Genomic DNA, 19,053 nt, shown 5'->3' with positions numbered 1-19,053 from the left:
ATTCAAGCCGACTAGCGGAGCGAAAGTGTCTTAGCAAATGCTCTGATGCTCTTACCTGTGAGGCACTGGATTCGTTCCGAATCTGACTTGGCCATCTCGTGTTGAGGCATTTTGTCGCTGCTTGCTAGGGTTGCTTCAAGGTCACTTGATCTTTGTTTTAGTCTCGTCAGGAGACCTTGAAGGGGGAATCGATAGCTTTACATGTCGGATGGAGGTTGTTAGGGCTGCCTTTATACCAGTCATCGCCCTGGCCTTACTCGACAGCCATCAGGTGCTATCAAATGGCTTAAAATCAGACCACCATATATTGACATCATGAGAGTACATCATACATAAGCTGAGGTTAACCAGTTATCCAGACCAAGGGTACAAGTCAAAAAAAGGGTTAAGGGTCGAGCTACGCCTTGACTGTAAGCTTCCCATACGCTCAGGATTGCGAACAGGCTGGTGAGTTGCGGGTTAGGCAATAGACAGTTTAGACGGCTTTCCTTCCCAGAGAAAGTAAAGAAAAGAACCAAATAAACGGACCAGTGACAGATAATGGTGTTAGCCTCATGCACAAGACAGCCATGTAGGGCTTATATTCACATGATAGCAGCACGTGACTCAGAGCTAGGTGTTGAACTTCCCACTGAGCCAGAAAGGGCTAATTCTAACCTACTCTGGAAAGAAAATTTCTGAGTAATATAGTGGCTATCATTAAATAGGCAGCGGGTCTGACATATGGGTTTACATCATCACTTCTCGCTTGACTTTTTAATTCGTAGTAGTTAGGTCGAGTCGATAGAGCTTGTATAGAATGTAGGTACCTAGACAGGCAAGCAACATCAATCTAGGGACGAATTGAATAAAGTAAAAGCCATATAACTATGATATGTTCTTATAGTATGCCAAAATGCCCAATATGAAGAAATACCCATCAACATAACAACAAAACTCCAGACAACTCCAGACACCCAGAGCAAATTGCAAACCTCACTCTAACTCTATAGAAGAACAACATGATCGATACCAGCTCAAGCAACGGCGACAGTTCCCGTGGCATTTCCCTCAAAATGCGCACTCTTCTCGACCACCATCCCCGCCAGCGCCGCAAGACTCACGCTCTGCAGGATACTAAAGATACTCACATCACACGCCGCCTGGAGCACCAGCATATTCCTCAGCTCGACAGCAACTAGCGAGTCGACCCCGTACGCACTCGGAGGCTTGGTCAGATCGATGTCGGCCACAGGGACCATGAAGATGTCTGCGAGCTTGGTGGCAATTGCATCCCCGACATAGTTCGCCGCCGCATCGGGGGAATCGGCTGACTTGAGCTTGGAGGAAAGGGGCTCTTCGCCGTCGCCGCTGGAAGACGTCTGGGCGGATTTCGTCGATGCGGGCTTACGGTAGCGGAGAGGCGTGAAGCGGGCGTCACGCCCCATCTGGCTGTCGCTGGAGGGGTCCCAGTGGCTGCCTGGGCCGGAGTTCAGGCCCAGGAGGAGTTGGGGCCGGCCGAATGGGTGCAAGACCGCCGTTGCTAGGGTCTGGAGGATCGACTCTTCAGAGAGACGGAGCGACTGGCCAACTTTGCGCAGCCGGTCTGAGACTGACCGCGACTCGGCGACGTAGCCGACATCTTTGATTACGCCCATATCGAGGGATACGGCAGGCAGTCCCTTGGAGCAGCGCCAGCGGGCCAGCGCATCCTGGTACGTCCCGCCAGCCGCGTAGGAGGCCTGGCTGGCCCAGCCCAGGATCGCAGACAGGGACGAGAGCATGACGAAGAAGTCGAGGCTGTTGCGCTGGGAGAAGCGGTCATGGAGATTGCGTGTCCCGGCAACCTTGGGCTTGATTGCCGCATTCCAGTCGGCAATGCTCATCTGCTCGAGGATCGAGTCTTGCAGGACCATCGCGCCCTGGACGACGCCGCGGACAGGCGGGAACCCCAGCTCTGAGGCCGCCGCAAGCGCGCGGTCGAGGTCGGTCCTGTCGGCAACGTCGCAGGAGATTGCGACGACGCGGCATCCTGCGTCCCGTAGGCCGTTAACGAATGCGCTGCTGTCCTGCTTGCCCGCGCTCCGCGAGAGGAGGATGAGGTGTTTCGCGCCGTGCTCAACCATCCAGCTAGCCAGGGAGCGGCCGAGCCCTCCCACGCCGCCGACGAGGAGGTACGATGCATCGGCGCGCAATTTGGGCGTGGCCGGCCGCGGGAGAACCCTGACCTGTTCGTCAGGCTCAGTGGACAGTACTAGCTTGCCGAAATGCTTCCCTGTCTGCAGCAGACGGAAGGCCTTGTCGACCTGGCGCATTGGGTACACGGACACCGGCTGGACGGGCTTGACGATTCCCTGGCCGGCCAGCCGGGCAAGCTCGCTCAGGACGCGGTGCGCCTCGTCGCCGCGCTGGCGGAGGAGGGTCATCATGTCGAGTGAAGTGAAGGAGACGGCGCGCGTGAAGGTGGCCATTTCGAGCAGGCTGTTCTGCTCGAGATCGCGCTTGCCGATCTCGACAAAGTGGCCAAATGGCGCGAGGACCTCGAAGCTGGCTTGGAGGAGGGCGCCACCAAGCGAGTTGAGGACGCAGTCCACCCCCTGTCCGGCTGTTGCGGCCAAGACGGCCGGTGCAAAGGAACTGTCGCGGGAGTTGAAGATGTGGTCGTCGGGGATCCCGTATTCCTTGATCAGTAGATCTCGCTTCTCCTGCGAGCCCACGGTTGCAAAGACCTCTGCACCGAGATATTCCTTGGCCAGTATCACGGCTGCTTGCCCTACACCTCCTGCGGCGGCGTGAATAAGCACCGACTGTCCCTGCGACAGTCGCGCAGCCTGCACGAGAGCGACGTACGCCGTGGTGAAGATCATCGGGATGGAGGCCGCATCTGCGAACCCCATCCCCGCGGGCATACTGGCGACGCCGTGCCAGCTCACCCGTGCACGAGAGCTGAAAGGGCCCAGCAGCAGGGCCATAACCCGGTCACCCACGGCGAAGCCTTGCGCCGCAGCTTCAGCACCGACGCGCGTGATGACGCCTGCACACTCGAGACCCATGACGCGCTCTTTGAGCTGGCCCATGGCCACCATGACGTCGCGGAAGTTGAGGCCATAAGCGCGAGGCTCGATTTCGACCATCTCGTCGGGCATGGGCCCGGCGGTGTCTAGCGCGTCGGGGTCGTCGCCGAATGCGAGCGTATCGAGCAGACCAGGGATCCCGGCCTCGAGTCTAAGCGGCCGCTTGGCTTGGAAGAAGGGGGCTTCAGGAATACTCTCTGGAGCAGCCCAGTCGGGGACCTCAGGCTCCAGCAGCGCATTCCAGACAACGTCCTTGTAAAGGCGCGGCACAAGGAGGAGGCCGTCTCGCAGAGCGAACTCGCTGTCGGCCGCAGCTGCTGTCTCAACGGCCGGCTGTAGACGCGAGGAGAGAAGGTGCACGATGGCTGAGATATCAGACGCGGGCGATTTGGCTGCTGGGTCCAGGTCGAGAGTCACGAAACGCCGGCCGAGATACTCGGTGCGCAGGACGCGGACGAAGCCAGATGCAAGCGCAGAGTCGGGGTCTGTACACTCAACCGCGCCGCCGCGGGTGACCCAGAGGAGACCCTTGCAGGCAAGGGCTATGGTCTTGATCCCCTCCAGCTCGGTGGAGTCAAGAGACGCCAGAACGGGTCTGTCGAGCTCGCCGACGAAGACGGCCAGCCGGGACTGGAAGGCCTCTGCCCCGAGCGAGGGAGACTCGAGGGATATAATCTCTGGAAGAGCACCGCTACCGGAGTCCTGAGCAATGGCTGCTTGCAGTCCCTTGACCCAACTGTCCTGAGGGCCCGTCTTGTTGCTCGTCACGATCACCACCTGGGCGGCATCCACCTTCTTAGGGCTCGAACCCCCCGTGTCGACAGCCGTGCTCATGATATTGCTGATTCCGTACAGATCACTCTCGGCATCAACATTCACATCCCTCAGGTCAATCTCGACACCCGTGAAGCCGGCCCCCTTGAGCACCCGATCCCACATGCCGATGCTCAGGCTCGGGCTCGAGTGGCGCTCAGGCTCCTCGCTCAACCACCAGCCCGGCAGGAGACCAAAGATAAATTGCAAGTCAATTTGGTCCTGCGTTGTCTCCATGAGGAGCAGCGTGCCGCCGGGTTTCATCAGGGACCGGACGTTGCTCATGGTCCGGTGCATGCTCTTCGTGGCGTGCAGAACCTGGCAGGCGACCACGACATCGTAAGAACCGAGCTTGAACCCCTGTGCTTCGGGATCCTGCTCGATATCCAGCTTATTAAACTCGAGCAGGCCGCCCCAGGCGGCGAATTCGGCGCGGGCTGCCTCGAAGAACCCGGATGAGATGTCAGTAAAGTGCCAGCTCTCGCAGCGAGGACCGCCGTCTTCGTCGGTCCCTAGCGTCTTGAGCGCGTGTCTTGTCGCAGCGCCGGTCCCGGCCCCGATCTCGAGGACTCTGGCACGAGGGTTCTTATGCAGGATCGCGCCCAGCAATGACTTGAGCTGCTCGAAGGCCGGCTCCAGCCGGTATGCGTTGGCGTAGTACTTGTACAGCAGGCGTCCCTCCATCATGACCTCCAGCGGCGCTCGTTCCCCGCGGAGGATCGGCAGCAGCAATGGGCCCAGCTGGCAGATCAGCTCTCCGTCCACCGTCTGCGTTCCAGCGAGCGCAATGTACTTTTCCCGTACGGCGGGACTGTCATGGATCCAGGTGTCGCTGTCGACACTCCAGCGGCGCACGAGGGCCAGGTTGACGGTATCCTGCATCCACTTGTAGAACTTGACATGATGGGATGCGAGATTTGCCACATCTTCTTTCGTCAGGGAAGAAAGGGCATCGTGGCTGAAGTAGACGCAGACGCGGCGCAGGACCGTCTGCACTTCGACGCTTCTCTCGTCCGGATTCTGGTCGCGGAGGGTGTTGAGGCGCCTGTCGATGGCATCTGACGAGCCCGGAAGGCCGAGAGAGAGGGAGAGATCAGGCGCCCACTCGACATTCACGCACAGCTCCTTCGTCCAGGGCTCTCGGTCCTCTGCTGGTGCGCTGCGGCCGAGGGACTGGCAGACGAGACCCTGCATTTCGACCATGCTCTCGGCTCCGGCTCCGGATTCGTCCACGACCGTCACGTTCGCTTCGTAACTCTGCGCATCGTGATGCGGCATCTTCACATTACAAGTGAACGTATGGCCTGGGGCGCTGCTGATCTTGCTTGACACCCACAGGCTGCGGATGGACCGGGGGACACGCGCGCTGTCGTCGTTGGACGGATCCGAGCTGGGCACTGCGGCGTATGAGGAGAGGACGATCGAGTCGAGCGTCGTTGGGTGCAGGAGACTCATCCTGCCGCTGTCCTTGCTGCTCGATACGTCGGCGATCTTGATATCGACGACGCACTGCGGCTCCTTGGCCCGTCCGTCCTGCAGGATTCTCAGCGTATTCTGGAACATGGGCCCGTGGTTGAGCCCCTTTGCGCGCAGGCTGGCAAACATGTCTTGCGGGTCGATGCGGCGCGTGTAGCCGGATTCATCGAGAGTGCTTGCCACGGGCGTAGATGCCTTGGTCTCAGTATCGACGGTGATTAGACCCCTCGCGTGCTCTGTCCACTCGCTGTCTGCGCTGACCGACCAGATCTCAAACTGCTTCCAGCCTCTGGCGCCGATGACCTTGCCTCCTACGGACCGGAGGGTCGTCTGCACTTCGACGCCGTCTGCGCTGTCTGCAATCACGAGCGCCTGGTGGATCTCGACATCGCGCAGCCTGAAACCGGTCACATTATTCGTCCCGCTCATGGCAGACTGCATCTTGATCGCCTCGATGGCGAGACACACGAATCCCGCGCCGGGGTAGAGGATGTTCCCCTGGACAACGTGGTCACGCAGCCACGGCGCCTCTGAGAGCTTGATGATATGCCTCCACGAGGCAGCGTCCGGGTTCGTGCCCGGCTCCAGCACGCCCAGCAGCTCATGCGGCACCTGGCTGCGCTTACGGTACGCAGCATTGCGGCGAGACTCGGACCAGTGTCTGATGCTGTGGTTCCACGGGTATGAGGGGAGGTTGGTCAGGATTTGCACCTCTGGGATGCCAGACGGGAAGCTGAGTCTGAGCAGGTCGACGCTATGGCCCTTGGAGAGAAGGTTCAAGGCAGCAGTGAGCATGCAGTCGCGCGCATCTTCTTTACGAACAAGGCAGCCCATGTAGGGGAAGCTGACATTCCTGCTGCTGAACTCGGGCAGGGCGAGGATCTCTTTGATCGGTCCGCCGAGGGCTGTATGCGGCCCGACCTCGAGGATCAGGTCAATATTGCTGCTATCTGTGGAGCCAATCACCATATCAGTGAAGGCCTCGACGAACCGCACCGGCTGGAGCAGACTGCGGACCCAGTGCTCCGGGTCAGAGAGGACTTTGGCATCTGTGACCCGGCCGCCCGTGACGGGGGAGGAGAAGATGATTTGATCTAGGCTGCCCGCTTTCGTGGCGTCCGCAAAGCCCGATATATCAGTCTGGTCCCTGGCGCCAGACTCAACATCGTCCTGGGCCAATGCGGCGCGAAGCGCCTCCCGGTACGGGCTCGCAATCGGCTCCATATGGTGCGAATGGTATCCCGTCTCGACCCTGAGTCGGCGCGCAAAGACGCCCTCCTCGGTGGCCAGGTTCTCGACCGCGACGACGGCCGCCTCGTCGCCGGCAATGGTGATGCTGCTGGGGCTGTTGATGCATGCCACCACAGCGCGGCCTGCTGATTCCTCAACGCGGTCCAGGTATGCCTGCGCGGCGGCCTTGCCGACACCCACGGCAACCATTGCGCCTTGCGGCCCCTCTGCATTCTTCAGCGTCTTGTCTGCTGCCATGGCAGCGCGGTAGTAGGCGACGGCCATGGCCTGGCGCAGCGAGAGAGCGCCAACCGTATACGCGGCGGCGATCTCACCGGACGAGTGGGATGTCACGGCCGAGGCAGTGATCCCCCATGCCGTGAGCAGGCGGACGAGAGCGATTTGCACGGCGACACAGATGGGGATGCTGAGGCCGGTGTCGTTGACTCTTGTCGTGGCCGCATCCTTCATCAGCTCTTCGGTGAGGGACCAGTCGGCCCCCAGTTGGCGCAAATACTGCTCCGCGTGCTCTAGGGTTGCCCTGAATACCGGGTACGCGGCGATCAGCTCGCGGCCCATGGCGTGCCACTGCGCTCCTTGCCCCGTGAAGACCATGCCGATACGGGATGGAGATTCAGGGATGCGAACGGGCCTGGAGGCCGGCGGTGGAGACTCCAGGGCGTCAATGACGGTGTCCAGGGAGGTCGAGTACTTCACCGCGTGCGCGGAGACCCAGGGGAAACGTGTGCGGTGCTGCGTTAATGTCCAGGCGAGATTCTGCATAAGGGTCTTGATCTGTCCAGGCGTCATGGGAGGATCCTGCTCCCTGCGCTTCTGCAGGTACTCCTTCGTGCTGGCGACCATGCGCTGGCAGGCCTGTTCGTCGCGGCCAGAGAAGAGGAGCACTTTGCTCTCTGCCTCCTGCTTTTTCTGCCCGGTCTCATCGCCATACGCCCGTGTGTCCGGCCTCCTCGACACCCCTTCCACGATAACATGGCTGTTCGTACCTCCATACCCAAAGTTGTTCACGCTCGCCCTCCATGGCCGATCCGCCGGTGCAGGCCACTTTTCCAGAGTATCTGCCACCTTTAGCCTCCATTCATCCAGCTTGAGCTTCGGATTTGGCTTCTCAAAGTTCACACTGGGCGGGATGAACCCCTTCTCCATGGCCAGCACGACCTTGATCAGCCCGGCAAGACCACTGGCCGCCTCGGTATGCCCGATATTCGTCTTGACAGAGCCAATCCGCAACGGCTGCTCTCGATCCTTCCCGAAAACTGACGCGATCGAGCGGGCCTCAATCGGATCTCCAGTGGGGGTGCCTGTCCCATGCGCCTCGAAGTACTGTGTATCCGACGGCGACAGCCCCGCGCGCCGATAACACTCCCTTATCAGTGCCTCCTGCGCTTCCTGTGACGGCGAGGTGATGGTCTCTGTCTTTCCATCCTGGTTCAGATAGCTCTCGCGGATCACACCGCGCACGGGGTCCCCGTCCCTCAGCGCATCCGCGAGTCGCTTCACGATAATCGTCGCTACGCCCTCGCCCCGTCCGTACCCGTTCGCCCTCGAGTCAAAGGCGTAGCTCTTCCCGTCGGGGCTTAGCATTCCCAAGCTCGAAAACACTTTGAACATATCCGGTGACAGCATGATGTTGCATCCAGAGACGATGCTCATGTCTGCTTCGCGCGTGCGCAGGCCGAGGACGGCCTGGTGCAGGGCGACCAGGGCCGTCGAGCAGCCGGTATCTACGGTCATGCTTGCTCCTTTGAGGTCGAAAAAGTGGCTGATACGGTTCGAGGACATGGCGGAGAGGGTCCCGATGGGGAGGAACCGGGGCAGTTTGTCTTCGTCGCGGATCAGACCTTCGTGGTAGTCGTGCGTGAAGACGCCGGCGTAGACGGATGTGTTGGTGCCGGCGATGGAGGGGATAGTCAGGCCGGCTGTACTCTCTGTTTAGTCTTGCGTAAGGGCTGTTGGGGGAGGGTGGTACCATTCTCAAGAGCCTCGTAGACGGACTCGAGCTGAAAGCGGAATTGCGGATCGAGAGTCTATCCGTGCATCGTGCATCAGTTAGCCTGGCCATTCATCTTGAAACTGTTCAGAGGGACCGTACAGAAGCTGTCTCTGCCGAGTAGTTGAAGAATGCCGCGTCGAAGAGCCCAACATCTTGCTCGAGGAAATGTGCCCCTTTGACATGCGTCTGCGAGGATTCCGCGTTAGTCTGACCAGGTCCCTGCTTCCCATCTACTTCACCACTGAAAATCAAGTCCAGGAAGGGAAGACGTACCGTCCCCAACTTCTCACTATCAGGATGATACACGGCCTTGTGGTTAAACCGCGACTCGGGGATCTCTGACCATGCATTCCGCCCTTCCGCGAGCATCTCCCATAGTTTCTCGGGGCTGTCTGCGGACCCAGCGAATTTGCACGAGAGGCCGATAATCGCAATGGGCTCACTGTGGTATGTGGGCTCGGGAGATGTGCTGCCCATGGTGCCTTGCGGATGGGATTATGGAGGGTGAGGTCAAAGCTAGACAGGCAATCACGTTGAGTTGGTGGATGAATCTGTGCCAGTTGATGGATCTTGATTTGTTTCTCTAAGGTATTGCAAAGGTAATGAAAAGGGAGAGCTTAAACTGCTCTTGAGGCGCAGATACGCATCTATAGCTGATATGGCCACCAGGGCTACCTACCGATCATTGCTTGAGCTGAGATTACTGCAGGGTAACTCCCTAAGCTCCGGAATCTGCACAATCTACTGCCGTCAGGATCTAGACTGCATGACCTGACTCCAGAAATCTCCGGACCATGCGCAGTGGATATTCACCCGTCTCTACCTACAACATCGCCCAGTGTCTGGAGCGGAGAGTGAGAGTCCGTCTGACCTCAGCCCTAATCCAGCAAGTCCTGCAACTCCGCCAACTCCGCCAACTCCGATGTTTCGCCTCCCGCCCAGCCTGAGCAAATCAGATATACTTCTACAGTGGAAAGACATTCGGTGCACGTGGATAGAGCCTCGCTACCATCGGATCCTGGAACTCCCAAAAGACATGCGGTGCCAGTATGGTCACGTGATACTCTTTAGGGCTATTGTGATGCCTCGTAGGACCATGTACGAGACTTGCGTTCAGCTCTGAATACGGTAGTTTGACTGAGGTGATCACTAGCAGTCTATTCTATCTCCTGCCGAGCTTTGTTCTAGCAGCCCAAGTTGCTCAGTACTAGGCAGGGTTAAATGCTACGCTACCAAGCATTGCACATCCTTTCCTTCATCTAGGCTAAATAGTTTAGACTTTTCTTCTCACCCACGAGGAAAGGTAGACTTATATATAAAACACGAGTCCAAGTTGCGAGGGGAGGAATATAAATAGGTAGATATTGATGCGATCCTGCCCGAGCTAGAGCTGTGATGGTTATAATGAACGGATAGCTCATGTGAAAACTTGTTTAGAAAAATAAGGGGGAAAAGGAAAAAGAGAAAAGAAAAAAGAAAAAAAAAATAAAAAAAAGAAATTTAAAAAAGTTGCAGTATAAGTCTAGATGCAGCGTAGCTGACCAAGGTGATCTGCAGGCAACAAAGCTTATTTTTCGTCCGTAGAGCACATACGAACAAGAAAGCTCACGTGGAAAGCTGCAGTAGCAGAGCTGATTTGGAGAATAAGCTTATCGACAGGAGTACAGGCTCCAGCTCCATATGTATGGAGTGCATTGGGGAGGGAACGCAGAGTATTGGTACAGTAACAGTTCTATGTTTCCATGGTACAGTAAAATTGCAGGGAACAAATACTCTTTTTTCTAGCTCCCGACTAAGAATACCTTCTCAACCTAAACATAACACCATCATACGCCTAGCCAAGCCGAGCCGAACGAACGAACATTTGAAACTTCGCAGCTGCTCTATGAACATGAACATGAACGCAAACGCGAACCGTGGCCATTCGTTCCGGCGAGATACACCACGAGAGATAAATCAAAAGAGAAATCGCAAGAGCAGACAGCCGACATTAAATACCTGCCGGACTAGAAACACCCTTTTCTAAGTACGGACGGTCCAGTCATTTTAATTGGGCTTGGTCAGCTTGACGGGAGGAACACCGATGCCGTTGGTGTTGCGGAAGAACAAGACACCAGCGTTCTCGCCCTTGGTGCCTTCGGTGGGCTCGACCCAGTGGCAGACACGGGCGCTGGTCCAGAGAGCCTTGAGGAAGCCCAGGGGACCGGTGTGGGCCTCGCTGCGGTAGTGCGAGCCCATGACCTTCTTGATGGCCTCGCTGGCCTCGTCGGCGTGGTAGAAGGGGATGGTGCTGACGTAGTGGTGGAGGACGTGGGTCTCGATGATGCCGTGGAGGATGTGACGGCCGATGAAGCCGAACTCGCGGTCAATGGTGGCAGCGGCACCGCGGGCGAAGGTCCAGGACTCGGGCTGGTAGTGGGGGAGGGTGGGGTCGGTGTGCTGGAGGTAGGTGATGGCAACAAGCCAGTGGTTCACCCAGAGGTAGGGGATACCGTACCAGACGAGCAGGTTCATCCAGCCGAACTTGGAGCCGATCAGGTACAGGACGCTGGCGGTGATAGCGAGGCCGATGTCACTCAGAACGATGAGCTTGGCGTCCTTGGCCTCGAACAGAGGGCTGTTGGGGTTGAAGTGGTTGACGCCGGTGAAGTAGCCGTTACGCTTGCCCTTGCCGCGGCCCTCAGGCTGGCGCTCGTGGTTGTTGTGACCGGTAACGTTGGTGAGCAGGTACAAGGGCCAGCCGAACAGCTGCTGCAGGATGGAGTGGGTGGCAGTGGCCAGGGGGGTCTCCTCCATCACCTCGTTCAGGTCGTAGATGGTCTTCTTGATGCGGGAGGCGTACACCTCGCGGGTCTTGGGGACGAATACCATGTCACGAGCCAGGTTACCGGTGGCCTTGTGGTGCTTGCCGTGGGAGATCTTCCACGAGAAGTAGGGGACCAGCAGAGCCGAGTGCAGGATCCAGCCAACAGTGTCGTTGAGCACCTTGGAAGTAGAGAACGCCTGGTGTCCACACTCGTGGGCAAGAACCCAGATACCGGTACCGAACAGACCCTGGACGACGGTGTAGAGAGTCCACAGCGCAACACGCGCCGGGTACGAGGGGACGGTCTCCGGGGTCACGTAGTTGTGAAAGACGTAGAAGACAGAAGCGAGGACGGCGAGATCACGGAAGACATAAGACAGACTCCTGATAGCAGACCGGTTGTAACAGTGGGACGGAATGGCATCACGGATATCCTTGATGGTGTAGTCGGGGATCTTGAACTCATTGCCATAGGTGTCGAGCATCTTGCCCAAGTCTTCCTTGCCCGCATCTGAGGCCATTGACGAGAGCGAAGTCGACGACGGAGACTGACGGGGCGAGTCCAGCGGGGAGACCGAGACGGAGCTGGGGACCGAAGAGTCGGTGGTCGGGTTGCGATGCAGCGCCACGCGCTTGGGGAGGGCAGTAGACGACATGACGGCGATTGAGAGCTGGCAATGTCTGGAAACCGGTTAGGCACTGAGGCACTGAAAGAAGGCACTGGAGGGACAAGGCCAAGCAGAAGCAACCCGAGCAAAGAACGGCTATAACAGCGTCCAGAGCTAACAAGCTTGTTGTTTCTTACTCACCAATGGACCAAAAGGAAAACAGGAAAGCTCCAGTTACACAGCCGGGAGACCTGAGTAGCGGACAGGAACTTCAGATCGTCCACAGCCCTTGATAGAGACGAGAGGGAGGTGGTAGTGGTGAAGAATGAATGCAAGGATGGCCGGAGAGCGAAAGGAGGGCGTCCAGGCACGGGCAACTTAAGGGGAGAAAAGGATAGAGAGAGGGGAAGCTGCGAAACCCAGCTGGCAAATCACAGGCAGGGAAAAAATCGACAATCCATGACCACCATCCATCGCAGGCGACTGAGCAGCGATTGAGGCGACTCGGCAGGAAAAATGTCAAAAAAAGGCTGGAATCAACAAAGCTGCAGAGGCGATCTCGTACAGTATTTGAAGTTACAGAGCGTGTAATTTACATTGTACGCCATGATTCATTGGCTCAGGAGACCTGTTCCTTGTTCTGCCTTACCCGCGAAGATCCAACGCAATTTGCAAATGCCGAACGGAGTATACTCGGTTGAGCGCGAAACTCCTGATACGTGATACGCGGCTGATACTGCTGGTATTGTGTCCGCTCTACCTCTAAAATGTGTAAATTCTATAAATGTGCAAATGTATGAATATTCTCTGTTTACTGTACATCTGCTCAGAGTAGTCAAGTCTACTGATTATCATGTTAAGTTCGTTACCTGACTGAAATCAAAGAGTAACCTAAAGTGCTGACAGTTCGTGCAAACAAAAGTAAATATTGGCGCGGAACAGGGACCCCTGGCATGGCTTTTCCAAGTCCGCCACTCAAATTCCTCCCAACCCTCCTCCCGAAAGACAATACCACCAATTCGCCCGTGCGTCCCGTGACTGGCGAGCGACTGGCGAAGGAACTGCCTGACAGGACTGTCGTCCATGGACCTCGATCCTTGCCATCCATATCCCTACTCGTCTTTATGATTATCGGCCATATTCAGAGATACTGTAAATTGAAAACACTAATTGCACTATTCAACACCTTAAAAATTAAAACCCGGGGGTGGAATCGCCTGTCCACACACCGCCCCTCGCAACCAATCAGATAAGCCATTCACTCCACCTGAAGAAATTGGCTTCTCAACAGTTCTCGGCTGCTCGATCTTATCGACGCCTTATCAGGCAACTCCGAGGCTTCATGTGTATTCAGAGTATACTACGTATTGAAACCTTCACCGTATGCGGAAATATCTGGGTTTCCGTATCAGTAAGCGAGCATAAGCCTACACCGTAGTACGCCCGCCACATCTGACAATCGATCGAGATAATCCAGCCCTCGATGCGAAAACATGCTTGAGCCAGTAGAATCTGCAGAATGCATGAGTTCCGTATCGATCTCCCTTCTCAGCCAGCCCGCCTGCGATCAGATCTGCTGGTCAGCTGTTGGTTTGCTGCAGTGCTGCATGAGATAACCTAGTACTACGGGCTGCTGTAGGCGAGATATTGACGTGTCCCTGCTGCATGTGATTGACGCGGCCTCGGAATGGACGAACAGGTTGAGTCTGTATGGCACTCACCGTCTTTACTCCGTTCTTACTCCGTGCACACGCGCTATATACCAGCCCAGCTCCCGATTCAAAAAAAAAAAAAAAAAAAAAAAAAAAAAAAGGTTCGATAAAGGATGGCCGCGTCGCCATCCTACTCAATCAGTCTGTCATTAAATCGTGCATGGCGTGACTTTGTTTGGCGCAATCCCGAGTACTGTCGTCCGTATCAGTTGCGCGATGATCCATTCAGTTTTGTTGGGGAGCGGCTGATTCTGTTGAGGGTTCAAGGTTGGGCCTGTGGGACGCTAGCGACAATTAAACTACGACGAAAAATACCGGGCCGTAATATATTGTTCTTGCAACCGTTTTTGTAATTATTTTGCACTTGTTTTGTACTTGTTTTTGTACTTGGTTCGTCTAGTTCTAATTCAGGGGTCTTCGAGTTTCGTAAATGGACTCTATAGTAGGTGGATTATGTGAAGATAGTTGAATGTACAAGCTATGCTGTTGGCTGGTGAACCCTTCTCTCCGAGTCGATCAACCACGACCCTTGCCCTCCTCCAGACAGGCTCACTGTCGTGCCCCGCAGATCTGGTAATACGAGCACCGTCTCGCCGTGGTTGCGGTAATTGACCTCGCTTCCGATCGGCCTTCGCTGCACCTGCACGTTTTGCCCGGGGCCTGGCCCTGGTGTTCCCGGCCCCGCTACCGCACCCGTTCCCGCCACCGTGGCTGCGCTGGTCGACGGCGACTGCAGCGGTGACGGCACAAAGCTCTTTATCTCCAGTCCCGGTAGCAGCAGGTGTCCCGCCTTCTGCGGCAGCAGCATAACAGCGAACGTCTTTGTTTCGCCCTCGCTTGCAGTAAAATTTCCCCTCCGCCGTCCACCCACCATCCACAGGTCTGGGTTGGCATGCAGTTCGTACGAGAATTCCAGTGGGCCGTCGCCGTTCTCGCGCTGGTCGGGAGAGCACCAGCGGCGGGTGTGTGAGAGGCGCAACTCGGCCGTGATGGCTTGACCTACGGCGGCATAGGGTGCTTGCGAGGGGAGATTTGTCAGTCGGAGCTCTGCCGTGAGGACGACTTGGATTTCGGGGATGTCGACGGGGATGATGATGTGGCGCCGTCGGATGGACGGTTGCGGTGGGAGAGAAAGGATCAGATGATTCTGTGTATATTAGCATGACCTCAATATACCAGAGAAGGCACTCCTTACATCATGCCACTGCTTCAGCCAAGCCCGTAGGCCGCCCAGTGGCTCCTTCAGCGCGCTCAACAATCCTTCCCAACGGACTGCCGCGTACGGCAGCATTTCGATCTCGCGCACAAGCCCGATGACCTCCATTTCGGAGGGCGAGATCTGGCTTCGGAAGGCTTCGACGAGGTGTGGCGTGAGGAGGCTCGTGTACTGCGCGAATTCACTCTGGGAAATGCATTCTTTGAATGTCTTCTCCACCGTGTCGAAGCACTCGTCATCCACACAGGTAAAGTCGACAGTGAGCCGCAGGGCTCGCCTCGACCCAGGAGAGGCAACGATGTCTTCTCGCGGCTGGATCTTGTAGAGCAGCGAGGCCGGTTGCTTGGGGAATACCCTCATGGCAACATTGTCGCCGACGTTTGACTGCACTTGATAGACATCCGAACTAGGAATGCTACATTTGGATAGCCAAAGCGGGATCATCGTGGCCGGGCTGACGGTGAACCGCGAGAACAGGACATCCTGTTTGAAGACATCCTGCACATTGACACTGATCGGCAGAGCAGAGACAACGTTATGCGCAGACGAGTAGGAGAACCGTCCTTGTCCTGTCTGGTACGTGATCTCGGCCCTTGCAGACAGCGTCGCGGGGTGCTCCTCCACCGTATATGGAATGCGGAAACGTACGACCGAGTGCGGCCTTAAATGGCTGAATTCGATATTCCCCGACTCGTTGTTGGCTTTCATAACAATGTCGCCTTCTACTACCTCTGCCTCCGTAACTTTGAGTCGAAGTCCCGCCGTTGCGGGCCGTACTCGGAGAACCCCTGTCTTGATATCGTTCCATCCGCTGTTAAGCTCCAGTTCAAGCGTACGCATGGCTTCCAAGTTCACCAGATGAGGCGCCTCAATCCTTGCTTGCAAGCCTTCTGGAGGTGGGTAACACAGAATATATGGCCGAGTGTCTTCGTCCTCATCAATATCCTCCCTAAATCCCAATGGCAGGTTGGCATTTGCTCCGCCACTCATGGAGAATAGCAGGTTCCCTGTCCGCGTCTCGACGCGGTCCACATAGTATTTACCTTGCAGAGTTGTCTATCCTCGTTAGCTAGGCCATTGAAAAGGGCAAAGGAACATACCGATGAATCAACCAAGATTTTAGTTGGCGACGATTTGATGGTGGTCTTGGTTGAAGTCTCTATCCAACATTCACTGCTTTGGGCGCTGGCATTAGCGCTAACAAGTCGGATCTTGATCGAGTCAACATCGATACGTTTTCCTAGAAGGAATCGTAGATGTAGTTGTAGCTGGAAGCCGTCCCGATCTTTGTAATGAAGGATACCAGGCTTGACATCTAGCTCTCCAAAAAAGTCCGTCAAAGGAGCGGAGACCTCCTTTTGCAGCTCACCGGCCGCCCGGAACAGCTCCTCCACATACTCAGAGAGCAGCTCCTGCTCTGCAAAGATTGAAGATGCATCTAGCGTCTTCTGCCGAGTCGATAATTTGGATTGGGTGTGCGCGGCATATTTCGCCAAAAGCCGCGCCATCATTCGAACGTACTCGTCATTTCGACCTAGCTCCTTAAGACACCGCGCGTACACCTCCAACATAACTCCCTCTAGAATAGTCCAGCACTTATTGCCGTAAAACGGCGCAACCTGATGGCAATACGAAGCAGCCGCACCGTAGTCGCTCTGCCGGAAGCGCAGAACGGCCATATCAGCCAACGCTGTATGTGTTGAGTTTATGCGGTTTGCTGCGATGTGATGACGATACATTTGATCTGTAAGCTCTTCATAGTAGGCACGGAATGCCTTTCTAGACTTCAGAGCCTCCTTCAATTGTGACAAATCGATGCCTTTCAAAGTGTTGACGGGCTGGAGCTCTTTCGTTGGCTTTGAGTTTTCGTCGTCCAGAGCAATTTCGGCCATATTCCCAGATTCAGAGCTCTCGTCAAAAAGAAGGCCGAGATCAGTCCAGCTTTCCTTCCACCCGCATCGGCCGGCGACTTCTTCAAGAAATCTTCGGGCCAACAAAAACAGTTCACCTCTTCCAGAGGCTAGCTGCTCCGAGCCCGTCTTAGGAGTGAGCTTGGGCCCTTCATATCCCACTTGCTCATGAACTGATGAAAGGGCATTGGAGGGTAACATTTCAGATTTCACGGGATGGGATTGGCGATTATTAGGCATGACAAGGGAGCTCGTACGCTTGGGCTGCTTTTGTTCAGAACCATCCACCGCGTGTAAAGATGACTCGGGCAGTGTCAATGCCGGGGTAAATGTCTGGACTAGAATCTGTGACGCAGCAGCATAGGCCCATGACGATACCAAATTGTTTATGACCTCTGACTTTGCGGCGTGCTCCACATCCGCAAGGCCACCTTCTAGATCAGATCGGAGTGTCCGTGCAGCAAGGCTGATAAATTCGGTCGCTCGCTCGCAGACTTCAGCCAGAAGCATCAGGTCTTCGGGTTTCTTTGTTCCTGTTCCTGATTTCTGATTGGTATCCGCATCGTCACTGACGATTGATGGCGCTCTTGACGCCCTGAGAAGGAGGGTCAATTGCCGAGAGAAAACGTAGGTGCGGAAATCGAAGATCGAGATATTGCTGGAAAGAATCTCCTCTCTATATGACTTCCTATTTGGGTCAAGTGGGAAGTCCGCCGGGTCAATGTCAGAAATCGGAGCCACCTCATCACCGTCGTCAGGATTTTGCACATTCGCTTGGGCATCCAAGGCAGCTTTCGCCCGTTCCCGCCAGTCCTTGCTGTATGTTAGAAAGGCACTGCCATGCTGTTCGCCGGAGCCTGCGAGCTGTTCTTGAATCGCAGCATCGAGTCCAACAGCCAGCTCATCATACCCAACTAGTGCATCCTCAAACAGTCCGACATTCTCAAAGCCCCTAGCAAGGCCCTCCTTCAGTATAAAAAAGGTGCAGAAATTCCAGCCCGGCAAGCTGCGCTGAGAGTCCTTCTCCTTAATGTCTTCCTCGTACTGGGCAACTCGAAGATCAAACGACGCCAGAATCCCATTCTTCACCTTCTCAACGAAGTCTTCAATCTGATCAGCTAACTCCGGAGACTTCTGCGTATTACCCGGCTTCGGAAGACGTAACTGCGCCACACGATCGATCGCCGTTTTCGAAGTCCCGTTGAAATCGGCCTTGACCTTCTCCAGCACGGTCGTGGTCGTGCGGCCCCATTTCGACGTCGCTACCTTCTCAGTTCCATCACCGTCCTGGACAACATGTAAGATAAGCCACTCGAATGCGTCGTGTTTCTCCTGGCTGGTGGCAGCGGTACTAGACGTCGAAGATGAGCCATGACTCTTAATCCACTCTCGCAACGCTTTCCTCGCTGAATTCTTATACGTGTCGTTATCGTCGCACCGAAGGATGTAGATCTTCAAGTAAGGCGTCTGGCGCAGTCCAGGGATCTGATGGCGCCGGTGGGTCACGGTGCCTCCCGGCGCGTCGCTAGATGACTTACGCTCATCGGTCTCGGTTTTGGCTGGTTTGAACCCGATACGGAGGGACTCGATTGATCGGACGGGGCGAGTGGGAGACTTCCAGTGTAGGTTTCGCAGAGGAAGTTTGTTGCCGATTATCGGCTGAACGGAGGAAAACAGACCCGATGGATCAGTATATTCAACTAGAGCAATGGAAAGCACGGACAAGTGAGCAATAACGCGCAGATTGGATGTTTGGGGTGAGGATAATACCGGTGACACTGTTTGAAGCGGCCTGGGGTAGAGAGTCCATAGTTCCCGCGCACTATTCAGGGGGAAGCTGTCTGCGCGCGAGGAGCATTCCGGTCGGCAGTCGGGTTACAATAGCCTCTACTCCTACGAGCAATAATGAAATGGTGAGAGGTAGAGGCAATCGACAACATCCGTAGCGGTGGTTGTCTTTCGTGGTCTCGGTGGATGACCGCCTCTCCGCAGTCCGCACTCGACTCTTGGCGCGGGTCCAGCGAAACTCCAGCTATCCCGTCTATATTACGTATTTGCTTCGAGGGGTATCTACAACAAGGCAACCTCCGTGAATTCCTGGTTAGTCATTGACGTATATAAAGTAATGGCTAGCACTTCCATCGAGTTCCTTGATCGCGCAGCTCTGTATCATCTAAAATGAGCTATCGGTGCCGTCAAAAAAAGAAGTCTTTCC

At 55.9% G+C, this 19,053-nt stretch overlaps 3 protein-coding genes across 3 annotated transcripts; all 3 read right to left on the bottom strand.

Annotated features, from left to right (window-relative positions):
- Positions 1-1,016: 1,016 nt before the first annotated feature.
- Positions 1,017-9,063, bottom strand: BDW70DRAFT_155082 (uncharacterized protein; the record flags this gene model as incomplete). Its single annotated transcript, XM_073739976.1, has 4 exons — positions 1,017-8,512; positions 8,563-8,620; positions 8,686-8,772; positions 8,860-9,063. The coding sequence occupies 4 exons, from the start codon at positions 9,061-9,063 to the stop codon at positions 1,017-1,019; spliced, it is 7,845 nt and encodes a 2,614-aa protein (XP_073601218.1).
- A 1,134-nt stretch (positions 9,064-10,197) lies between these two features.
- Positions 10,198-12,507, bottom strand: BDW70DRAFT_125938 (oleate delta-12 desaturase odeA). The gene is made up of 2 exons (XM_073734993.1): positions 12,202-12,507; positions 10,198-12,073 (listed from the first exon to the last, which is right to left on the bottom strand). The coding sequence occupies exon 2, from the start codon at positions 12,046-12,048 to the stop codon at positions 10,633-10,635; it is 1,416 nt and encodes a 471-aa protein (XP_073601217.1). The 5' UTR covers positions 12,049-12,073; positions 12,202-12,507; the 3' UTR covers positions 10,198-10,632.
- A 1,637-nt stretch (positions 12,508-14,144) lies between these two features.
- Positions 14,145-18,900, bottom strand: BDW70DRAFT_3346 (putative TMEM1 family protein). The gene is made up of 4 exons (XM_073743786.1): positions 18,609-18,900; positions 16,029-18,538; positions 14,908-15,984; positions 14,145-14,859 (listed from the first exon to the last, which is right to left on the bottom strand). The coding sequence occupies exons 1-4, from the start codon at positions 18,646-18,648 to the stop codon at positions 14,191-14,193; spliced, it is 4,296 nt and encodes a 1,431-aa protein (XP_073601216.1). The 5' UTR covers positions 18,649-18,900; the 3' UTR covers positions 14,145-14,190.
- Positions 18,901-19,053: the final 153 nt, after the last annotated feature.

The sequence above is a fragment of the Aspergillus foveolatus genome, assembly GCF_047715535.1.
Source record: "Aspergillus foveolatus strain CBS 279.81 unplaced genomic scaffold BDW70scaffold_1, whole genome shotgun sequence".
Classification (NCBI taxonomy): domain Eukaryota; kingdom Fungi; phylum Ascomycota; class Eurotiomycetes; order Eurotiales; family Aspergillaceae; genus Aspergillus; species Aspergillus foveolatus.
Note: the sequence above shows the minus strand (reverse complement) of the source record. Positions and strands in the feature narration are given on the sequence as shown.